The sequence below is a fragment of the Maniola hyperantus genome, chromosome 24 (assembly GCF_902806685.2).
Source record: "Maniola hyperantus chromosome 24, iAphHyp1.2, whole genome shotgun sequence".
Taxonomy (NCBI): Eukaryota; Metazoa; Arthropoda; class Insecta; order Lepidoptera; family Nymphalidae; genus Maniola; species Maniola hyperantus.
Genome location: NC_048559.1, coordinates 6,009,784 through 6,021,945, shown reverse-complemented (window position 1 = coordinate 6,021,945; position 12,162 = coordinate 6,009,784). Strand labels below are relative to the sequence as shown.

At 35.8% G+C, this 12,162-nt stretch overlaps 1 protein-coding gene across 3 annotated transcripts in view; it reads right to left on the bottom strand.

Moving 5' to 3' along the window:
* The window catches only part of Osi4 (Osiris 4), a 43,071-nt gene that overhangs the window by 1,055 nt on the left and 29,854 nt on the right, over positions 1–12,162 (bottom strand). Inside the window, exons 3-5 of one of the 3 annotated variants that reach the window (XM_034981215.2) lie at positions 11,490–11,609; positions 5,819–6,014; positions 1,782–2,035 (exon numbers count right to left, since the gene is read on the bottom strand). In XM_034981215.2, coding sequence (XP_034837106.1) covers positions 1,782–2,035; positions 5,819–6,014; positions 11,490–11,609 — 570 coding nt within the window. Of the gene's footprint in view, positions 1–295; positions 2,036–5,818; positions 6,015–11,489; positions 11,610–12,162 lie in introns of those variants that run through there. The other 2 variants (XM_069506883.1, XM_069506882.1) reach the window with 2 other exon arrangements.

The window sequence follows — 12,162 nt, the reverse complement described above, 5'->3', positions numbered from 1 at the left end:
TTGAAAAATCTGTCCTAAATCTAGTTGTGGGAACTCAATTTTTTGTATGATATTCGATATTGTTGATAGAGTTATTCAAAACGCATACACACCGGGATTACAAAGTCAATAAATACATCAACAGAGATCGATCCTACAGCTAACTCTAGAGTTCAAGAGTTCTGAATTTTCGAGTTTTGTTTCGCGATCACTATAATCTATGTGGTGTCTTAGTCTACACATAAAAAATAGTTGACCGCCAGATTCTTCGTCTATTGTTTATGTAGAAGAGCTAAGCCATCGCACAGGACGCCAAATGAGGAACTCTAGACTACTCTATATAGGATTGATGATCCATATAGGACATACAAATTTAAGATGACGAATGATCGGCTTGAAAATAGGCCAAAAACCACGAAGCATATTATCAAAATCTCGTAAATACTCGGTGTGTAGCGGGGTCAAAGATTTCTATAGATTTCAGGGATAAAAGTTTTTTCAAAATTATTGAACAGTTCCTAGAAAATATTACAACCATTTAGCATTTCAATTGATATTTACAAAACAACTACATGTTCAATACATCAGATTATAACTAAACAGCGAATAAAACCGCCACCATACTAAATGCAATAATTTCATAATTTTCACTAACTACGTATTTATTTTCCTATCGTCATAATTTTACTCTAAAGGAATCGTTTCATTACTCTGAACCTTTGATTGTGACAGATTTTTCTTTTTCGTTTTTTTCTTAATTTTTCTTTTTCGTTTTATTTTCACATCACTTTCATTCATATAATCTACAATTGCATCATTGACAGCCATTAAACCATCCATCGCATCTAAATAAAACATTAATATATTAAGGGCAATTGTATAATATTTTGGAGGTTCTTTGGACTTCAATGCAGACTTCAATAATGGGTCTTGCACAAATTTGCCCGCGTAATCATCTATATTTTTTTCTATTGTTTTTAAAAGTAATTCAAAAGGATTAGTAAAGTATTCAGAAAAATCAAATAGTCCTCTACCTGAAGTCACTACTTGATTATCGATTGTATTATAAGACGTTTTCCCTGGAAAAGAATTAGTATTTGTAAATTTATATGAATCTAAACTTCTTTTTACTCTTTTACGTTTTTTCATTATTCTCTTTCTACGGAATCGTTTTCCTACGTTGTTGTTTTTCTTTCGGTGTTTGCGCATTTTATTTCGGTGTACATTTGAATCTGTTATGTTATATACAATAATCGGCTTCCAATCAGTTGGTTCTAATGGTAAAATATTACTAGTAGTTGTTTCAGTTACATTGTTACTATTGACTAAAATATTTCGTCTTAAAGTTGGTTTTCTATAAGGCAAAAATCTATTGTTGCTGGGTCCTGGAGAAAAGGTGTTAGGATTTACAAAATACTTGATACGGGGATAATAAAATGTATGTGGGTAGTTGTATTGGTACTTTTTTGTTTTTATATATTCGAGATAATCTTTATTATGTTTCAGTCTATCTAAGTTTAAGTTTAATTCAACATACTTCTTTGGTCTGTGTCTCGGTGCTTTTCTGTATGACATTTTCCTCTGAGCAATATATCTCGGTTGAGGTATCAAAATTTCTCTCGGCCTTTTCTTTTCCTCGACTTCTTGATCAACTTCTGGATCTACACTCTTGGCTGTAGAGACATCAGAACTGAGACCTCTGAACGTTGGTATGGCATCGTAAAAGACATTGGCAATTGGATCGACGAAGCTTCTGATTGTGTCGACGACTGGTTCAAAGAGTTTGAACAGTTTTGACTTACCATCCCACCTTTCCGCCGCTCGTGTTGCGTTAACGAGGAGTTGCGTAGGCGCCTGTTGCGACTGCTGAGCACTAGCATCACTTTGTTGTATCAGCTCGTGTTGTTGGGAGTGGGAGCCCAGGGCTGTGGGGCTGTATAACTCCGGAGACGCAAACTGAGGACTCACTCCATTTACGGAGTATGCGTGCGACCCGGCGCTTGGAAAATCGATCGGATATTGTGAGTAAAGGTACGGTTGGTTTTGCAAACCAGCGCTGGAATGCAAATAAACATAACGTTTTAAATAAATTGCCAGTTTGTCTACATCTGTCCAGTCAATCTTACCAGTCCTTTAATCTCAGTCATTCTTCTGCGCAAAGTCCAGTCCATTATTTGTTTCGTCCTATTAATTGTTACTGCTACATAAGAACCCATTTAGATATATGATTGGTTGCATAAGATAGTTGTTTTTACTTTTTGCTGATACAAAAAATTTGATTATGTTTATGTATTTCGTATGTAGGTATAAAAACATTTGAATATAAATGGCATGTAAAAAAAAGTAAAAGTAAATATTTATCACTGAACAATTATTGAGCCATATAAAGTAAAAATGAACAGAAAGAGAAAACAATAAATGATTTATTAGATTCGTCGTATAAAATTAAATTATCAGCATGATATCGTTCGAATCCGTAATAAAGCCGCCAATAGAATTTTCTCCAATTCTTTGTTTCTAAATTCCATCGTACAATAGCATAGCAGTACAGTCACGTCAAGTCCGGTGAAATCTCATAAATTGCATATGTATGTACATCGCTCTAGTGCGTGTCGGTAAATAGTACAGTAAAAAGTCGGTACAGTCATGCGAGTAACTTATTAACATTCCATAGACCAGATATCGATGTAAACTTTTTTTGCGTTTTCCTGACGTTTTCCGATTTTAATTCGGATGATTAGATAGAAATTGTAATGCAATTTTATTCACTACTTTAACTTGCTCTAACTTTGCATGGATGGCATGGATGGAATATTATTCGAAGATGCTTGAAATTCTAGACTAATTTATTCTACTTTATGCTAATGGTCATTTAAAAAGTTTGCATCGTTATCAAAAGCAAAATTCAATAGCTGAGAGGTATGTGTTAGAACTACGAGTATTTAAATTAAATACTACTGTTATTGTTTTCACTGATATTTAATACTTTTCAAATCATGATTCTAAACCATGACATCTTTCAGATATTGACATAAACGCCCTGAGAGTAAATTTTCAGGTTAATAAACGTGACACCCAATTTACGTTAATCTTTATACAATAATAAAATTAAAATACGTCGTCCAAACAAAATGACAAATTTACCTCAACACTCATTTCACGTTAATCTCTATAACTTGAAAAGATACATCTTTCAGAGGCTTCTGAACACTATAAATAATAATAATAAATATTAGAAATAGCAAAGAAAACAAGCTTCGCAAACGCTACGCTGAAAAGCAAAATGCTCAAGAAATTTTCTAAGTGTGATTGACTAAGAATATTTGCTCATGTCACTAACTTTTTTTAGATAATTATGTATCAACCTTGGTCAAAGGAGTTCCGTACGCGATACCCAGGGAGACGCAAGTTCAAATCCTAACGGTTCCGCAATTTTTGATATGTACTTAAAATTATTAAAGAAAAATCCCGAAGTGTAGGTAATACCACTATCATAAAAAATGCATTGAATTTGCATTTTGCTGTTCAGTGTACGCTACTTCTAAATATTTCTCGCGAATTACGATATCATATTACACCAATGACAACCAAAATTATTCAGAAAGATCAACTTGCTTCGAATTTCCCGCCAAAATTGTCCAATTACTCAATTTATAATCACAGCAGTTCTACATCTTGATAAATTCTGGGAAATGAACCAGGCCGCTTTAAATTAAGATTGAATAATTTTAAAACAAATCAATTTTGGGAATCCGCAAATGATTTACATAATGGGACCAAAGGCCGATGTGGAATAAATTACAATTAATCATTTAGATAACAAAAGGTCTAAAACAGAAGTAAAATTCTGCAGGGCAAAATAACAAATGGTCCAAAAAAATTACATAAAATTATGCAAGGTCCGCTAAATATTTATTATTATGGGACGACAAATAGGCTTCTAAATTAGCAAAAAAAACGGGCCAAATTGAGAACCACCTCCTTTTTAAAAGTCGGTTAAAAAAGAAATGGCTTATAAATATAAAGGTAGTAAGTAAGTAGTAAGTTAAGTATTAAATCAGAGTTTCAGAAAAGTAACCTATACCCTTTCCCAGGATGCAAGCTATCTCTGTACCAAATTTCGTCAAAATCAGTTAAATGGATAGAACGTGAAAGGCTAGCAGAAAGACAGACATAGTTCATATTTATGATATTAGTATAGATATTTTGCATATTTACACGCATAATCATGTCAATTGGATGGCTGGTCCCCATTTAAGAGATACGAAGCGAATTGTCTCTTTCAGAATATCCTGATCCTGATTACTAATCCAGTTAAGTTGTCATACCTACGGCCGCATACTGAAACGCTCCTAAATACTTAAGAATGTCTTAAAATGACCTATATAAAATTTAAATAAATGTTTTGAATGCTCTAGGTTTTTAAAATTGGATGTCTTGGGTTCGATCCTGGCTGTGTCAAGGAGAATACCACTATAATTTTAGAAAACCATTCTTCAATAGGCAAGGGCTTAACAAAATATTTTTAGGGTAGGTATGCAGTGCTCTTATGCAGAATGTAACCAGAACGCTGGCAAAAACTTAGCGTTATTGTTATACTATCTAATTATACTATCTAAAGACAATCAAATACCAATAACCATTTGCCTTATTTTGTAGTTTTATTGGTTTAGTATTTTTCAAACCCGCAATGCATATCGTGCAAAACCAGGGTTAATGCCCCACCTACAACGCAGCATTGACTCCGTGTGACCTACTTACGTAACGTTCGTTGACCTCTAACGTCAGTCAGATGTTTCATTAGCAATATATCGTAAACTTTTACAAAATATATAACTTTTTTGTTTTTTTTCGCGTTTTTTTTGTGGTATCTTATGGGTAAACATCATTCCGATTACCTGTCTTCGTTCTTGCCAGCGCTCTGGTTACACCCTGTATATGTTTATAGGGCACGCTACCTGGTGCTAATCCCAACAGCTCTATTTTCGAGTAAGATCAGTATTCTAAGGTTAGATGCCGAATCTATTAAGTATAATATTAAGGGTATTTTTTTTATTGGAACTGCCATTCTTGTTTCAAGCTAATTTCGTCTGATTGCATCGTTTCTTACCATTGACTTTACGGTTACTTACCGCCAGTAACCGTTTTAAAAGTGTCAGATTTTGGTTTTTTATCCATACAAAATGTCTCTAGCATCAAGTTACGTTTCAATATTCGGCCGTAAGTAATACTTTGTCTCAAATTCTTCCATTGTAACAATAACCAACACTGTATGATATCCACCGAGCTCATTTGACATTGGTTGGTTTGGTTCTACATTGCTGCTACACTGTGTGATATTGAGATGATATTTCGTAGAAAACCTTCAATGGATTAATGTTAAATGAGCTCGATGGCATATATTCAGTGTTGAACATTGAGTAAGAGGAAGGCCACACGATGCTTTGCGTTGGCGGTATGGCGCCTGAGCGATGCCGCTGCGTCATTCTACATACACGTCGTGCGGCGCCAACCAGAGAGACAAGGGGTGGTGCGTTGCACTTACAACCCCATACTTTTTGCAGGAGCGGCAACGCAGTGCCCGTTTGGCATCCAATACTCAAATCCACAGCGGTGTCATCGTGTGGCCGCAATCTTAGGGTGAAATCTATAGAGCGCTCTCTGACTTTGCTTAGACTTAAGACAGAGTTAAAACGAGACAGATGTATATCTCTCACATAAATCTGTCCCGTTTCAACTCAATCTTAAGTCTGAGCAAAGTCAAAGTGCGCTCCACAGATCTCAGCCTTAGTGAATCAGTCCGCAAATTATAATAATAATTAAAAAATATGCAACTCACCCATTGCCGTAACTCTCATAGAGTTTCTTCATTGCCATACCAACTGTGACTAGAAGTGCCATCTTGCTGGCCATGAAAGCCTTGATTGTGATGACGGAGACCATGAAAAGGCCGAAAATGGCGATTCCTGCTGACTTCATGCCGATGAGCATTGGGATGACTGCTTGCATCACTTTGCGTTTCGATCCCCTTCGTTCTGTAATTAAATATTATTTTTTTGTTAATAATTTTTTATTTATTTAATTAAAAACTTTTACAAATGCTTTTGAGGTGAGGAAACCTGCATGCCTGAGAGTTGTCCATAATGTTCTCAAAGGTGTGTGAAGTGTGCCAATCCATACTTGGCCAGTTAACCTTTCTCACTCTGAGAGGAGACCCGTGGCACACATCTACTCGTGTGCCCGTGGGCCGTGTTGCGACCCTTGAGGTGACCCCTTCTCACTCTGTAGTGACCCCGCGATGGGTTGATCATGATGAAGTACTTTTAAATTTACAATGGTTGACTTGGGTGACATCTTGACCGAAAGAAACTCATCCTAATGGCCGAGTTGCCACATTGCAATTTTTTGGATGGTCAACTCAAACGCACGTACAAAGTCTACCACTAGTTCTGAATTAAAATATAATAAGTAAATCGGTTGTTAAATGTACGGTCCGTGTATTTTGATCACGGGCAAACTGCTCGAGCTACCTGTGTGTAGCCGGCCTAAGAGACGAATCAAATAAAACTGATCATATAAAAAGCTTTGTTATTCAAATTGTCAATCTCATGAATCAGATCGTAAATATCACATAAAAATATATTTGTTGCTTACTTTTATTACAATTTATTGGCCGTCATCGAGTTGCCGCTATAAATAGGTTATTTCGTGACGCTTTTATGTAAATCGTTCAGATTTATTAGGTGTTCGCAGCCTCTTGTGTAAAATAATCTAAAGGACATCATACAATTTTGGCCTAAATATTATATTTTTTGGAAGAACAACAAAAAATATTTCATGTTATACTTAGTTATTGTTATGTTAAGATTGAATAATTTTTAGTGTTCCGTATCTCCAGAGAAAAATGGGAACTCTTAGGCTGCCTGTCCACTGGTGCGTAGAAGAGAAGAGTGGAGCGGAGCTGTGCAAATATTAACCAATAATAGAATTGCATAAAACTCCCGTTCTGTTTTAGTGGACAAAGGTTTACGAACTAGTTTTAAAAAAACATACATTTTAACGCGGAGCGGGGCTAGCTGCGTTTATGGGAAAACACTGTTAGCACTATCTTATAGATAGCACAAGCAGAGGGAAAAATCCTAAAACTCTGAATTTGTGGTTACATCACAAAAAAAATGTTCTTTATTGTATAGATCGTCCGGGACCCGCAAAAAACAATTTGCCCAATTTGGGTTTGGGTGATGTCGTTTAGTTTCAAGAATACTAAAATAATTATTTATGAAGGAAAAATTATGATGACATCAATTTTGGGGACGTTGTAAATTAAATTATTAAAAGTTAAGGTTTATATAATCTTAGTACTAGGATTTTTTTTAAGACTATTACTTAGTATAAAGGATATTTTATTATTTCGTTGAATCATAAATTTTCTTTGAAAAATAGCAAAAGGAAAAATAATTCTTTGATTATTATTCTAGCGGTTAACTGGCAACTTCATCCACCCGTGGGACTAAAATATAATTTCCTTTATGGACCACAGGGAATAAGGAATATTTCTACGACCTCCGACCCCTATTTCACCCCCTCAACTAAGCTGTGCGTTGCTATTAGGTCAGTCAGAGTTGTCTCCTTTTATTTTAATAAATATAGTCACTACCCGTTATTATAAATGCAATAGTGTGTTTAATTGACTTTTTGTTTGTCCTTCAATTACGTTGCAATCGAGCCATGTATCGATGTGATTTATTAGATACTAGATGATGCTCGCGACTACGTCCGCGTGGATTTAGGTTTTTAAAAATTCCGTGGAAATTCTTTAATTTTCCGGAAAAAGTAGCCTATGTCCTTTCCTGGGATGTAAGCTAACTCTAGAGAGTTTTTCATCAAAATCGGTTAAACTGTTGGGCCGTGAAACGCTAGCAGACAGACAGACAGACACACTTTCGCATTTATAATATTAAGTATGGTTAGTGACATAATAGGTACCTATAATAAAAATAAATAAAAATAAAATAAATTTATTTATTTTTATTTTATTTTATTTATTTATTAAACATTATTACAACATTCAAAACGAGTTCCTTCCATTATTTTAGGCAATATTCTTCTTCATAAAACATAATTACGAGTTATTTGCATAAAAATACAGAAACAAACATGTACATAACAAGTCCCGGAAGTAAGTAAGCTAATATATTAATCTCAGGGAAAAACGAATGGTAAATCGAAAGAGACCTGTCTCGTAAACAAGTTACTTGCTCAGACATAAGACAAGACAGCTCAGTCGACGGTATGTGAAAAAAAATTGAAACAAAAATAAAACCGATCAAGTGTGAGTCAGACTCACACACGAAGGGATCCACACCATGGTATAAAATAATTCAAACCAGTTTATTCAGATAAAATTGACCGCGGAAGGACATGGCACTGCACAGTCATCTTTATTACTCCAAAAAAACCTCTACTACTACTATAATGACGTGATGCTCAAGATGCTTAGAAATAAAAGACGATTTACGACGCAGAGCGAAAGAAATATTTTTTTTTTTCATCTTTCGATAATAATATTACAATACAACTTATATAGAGTTTTGGGCACAATGCCCATAAATGACCATTTGGACGGCGTATATTTTTTGTAAAAATATAAATTTTTTAGTGATAAGTTTTCTGTATGTATAATTATACTATATATATATATATATATATATATTTTTTGTTTTATAAATTTTACTTAATGCCTCAATAAAGTAAAACTTATATAGAACGTATTTATATCAGTAGGTAATAGGTACCCTTATTATAAATTCGAAAGTGTGTTTGTTTGTTGGTTCATTGGTTTGTTGGTTTGTCCCAGTTGTGTATTTATCCCAGAAAATCTTTTAAAAACCTAAATCCACGCGTACAAAGTCGCGGACATCAGCTAGTAATATTTTAGTTTACAAATAGCATGTATGTACCTAATAAATACTACACTACAAAACTAAATAAAAAAAATGTTCTTACTTACAGTGTCTCAAGTCTGCTTGTTCTAATAGTAAATCACAATAAGATGATGGTAATAAAATATGGTAGGGCGTAAAAGAAATATAAAAAGAAGCGACTTAAGAAAATAATGCGGTGAATAAGAGTTTATCCTGAAATACGGTGTTCTTCCATTCATTAGAGAACAAAAGCTCTTAAATATAAAGGTTTGGATAAACAGATCATTCAGAGCCAATCAGCGAGCGATGGAGAGAGCTATGGTTGGTCAAAATCTGTAGCAGAACCTGAGTAACAGATATAGCTCAGCAGGTGGCAAAGCTATACTGGCAATAGGCAAGGAATACAGTTCCAAGGAGCTGGCATGGCGACCTCGCACTGGAAAGCGCAGCGTTGGAAGACCCCCCAAGTATAATAAATAAGTAGTGAATTTTCAAACTGGCCGTTGGAAATTGCAGGAGATCTATTTGCTCATGGGTATGGTTGTGGTTGTAATGCACCAGCCTACAGTCTGTGAAATGCATGGTTGACCGAAAGACAATTTGCGACCGAATAGAACCTCTTCTTGCTTCCTATGATACGCAACTCTAACTTCAGAGCTATGTGCATTTTAAGCACTTACTCGTAACGCTGAAAAGTTAGTAATTAAAACATCGTTAGGAAACCTACATGTCTGAGAATTCTCCATAACGTTCTCAAAAGTATGTGAAGTTTGCCAATCCGCACTTGACCAGCGTGGTGGATTTCATAACCTCAAACCCTGTCATTCTGGGAGGAGACCCGTACTCACTAGTGGGCCAGAAATGGGTTGAGATGATGATGATAATAATTGGGTATTTGACTACATCAAAACCCCCCCCAACCTCAGCGACCCTCACAACGGGCTGTGCGGGCAGCGGCCCGCGCGGCGCGCAGTCTTAAATGCGACGCGTGCGCGAACTGACCCCCTTGGAAAAGGACCCCGGACGGATTCGAAACTAGTCGAGCTAACGTCGACTGGATGCGTGAGTATAGCCGTAGAAATATACTATATAATATAATGGAAATCACTCGCGATAGTTTAAACGCTAAAATAGTTTTACTTCTATTAAAACTTCAAGGAGCCACTCGTTTTGTCTGTTGAAGCCTTAATAAAACTATCAGACTTTTATAGTCAGTTAAGTGAATAGCTTTCTTAATTAATGGTCTATCTTTTGTCTTCATAATTTAGTTTTTGTTGTGTGTTTGTTACATTATGAAAGTTCATTTTAAGATTTAATAGCCTTTACGTACCAGGACGTTTCCATGTTTTCATGTGTAGGCTCCTATACTATACAGGGTGTATCCAGAACGCTAGCAAACACTTAGCGTTATTGTTAAACTACCTAAACACAATCCAATACCAATAACTATTTGACTCGTTTTGTTGTTTTAGTGATTTAGTATTTTTCAAACCTGCAAGCGAGCAAAAAAAGGGTCAATGCCCTACCTACGACGCGGCATTGACTTTGAGTGGCCTACTTATGTAAGGTTCGTTGACCTCTAGCGTCAGTCAGATGTATTATTTGCAATTTATCGTGAATTTTTACAAAATATAGGTTTAAAAAAAAATATTATTCACGTTTATTTGTATTATCATATCAGTAATCATCAGTACTCACCTTTCTTCGTTTTTGCCAGCGTTCTGGTTACACCCTGTATATAATTGGAGAAAGGACTCGCAATATTTGCTTTATGTTTCAACTGGAACTGGAAGAGGAAATGTCCTCGTGTCCAAAAGCATAGAAAGAAAGAAAGAAAGAAAGAAAGAAAAGTGAGTAAGTATAAAGTTGTAGACGTTTACGAATCGCTTATTAATAACTAGATGATGCCCGAGACTTCGTCCGCGTGGATTTTCCAACCCGCTGGATGGACGACCTTGAGTAGCGGGAAGTGGGATTATTTCTTCAAGCCCTAGGGCACCTGGTGACGCTGTAGCGGCCAGTAGGGCCTACGCAGCATACTTAATCCGAAAATAAAAACCGGCCAAGTTCGAGTCAGGCTCGCGCACCGAGGATTCCGTAGTACAGTCATATTTTTTCGACATTTTGCACGATAAATCAAAAACTATGATTCATAAAAATAAATAAGAATCTGTTTTAGAATCCACAGGTGAAGCCCTTTCATATGATACCCCACTTGATATAGTTATCTTACTTTGATAATTGAAAATACTAATTATTAGTTCATGACCACAATTTAATTTTTTTTGTGTGATGTGACCACAAATTCACGGTTTTCAGATTTTTTCCCTAAAGCCAGCTGTAAGACTCTACCTGTCAAATTTCATGATTCTAGGTTAACGAGAAGTACCCTGTAGGTTTCTTGACAGACAGACAGACAGACAACAAAGTGATCCTATAAGGGTTCCGTTTTTCCCTTTGAGGTACGGAACCCTAAAAATGGATGTGAAAAGCGGAGGACCGTGTGTGGTGGCACGCTCTTGGGGAGGTCTATGTCCAGCAGTGGACGCAAACAATGTAGGTTGATTGATTGACAAACAAACTTACTAATGGGCTTAACTCTAACAGGCTTAGCATGCACGTGTTGTATGTGTCCGGACTTGTCATCGATGACTTCGTCGTCTTCTGTGCTTTTTGATTTCTTCGATTCCATCACATCCGAATCATCTGGAAAATAAAAGAAAAAAACATTTTAAAGGATTATAAAATGCATGTGCCAGCTCTATCGTTGCCGTGCATGGTCGCTTGGTAGAAATGCGGATAATTTTTTTTTTTTTTTTCGATAAAAAAATAATATGAGGGGCATAGTGAGAAAAAGAAAGAAACAAACGAAATTTCTTTGGGGTTGGCACCAGGAAAATGTCAAATAGTTCTGTATGCTTAGTACGAGATTTTATGACTCACTAATGTTGATAGTAGGTATTCGAGTATCGAAACACTTCAGCGTTGTAGTAAACTGGATCTTAAGTAGCCCTGTTTCAAAGCTCAAATTCGTCTACACATCTACAGCCAGCGATCCAAGCGGAAACGTTGCCAAATTAAAATCAGTGGTATTGAATTGTTGACTTCAATTCAAGGATCTTACGATCCATTTAACTTTGACGTTATTGTGTTTCGACTCTCAAGTGCTATCAACGTTGGTGAAACGTAAAATCTTATACTAAGCGTACTGTGCTAACCTAGGGGACTCGGGGAATTAATTTCAGTTCGTACGAGCAAG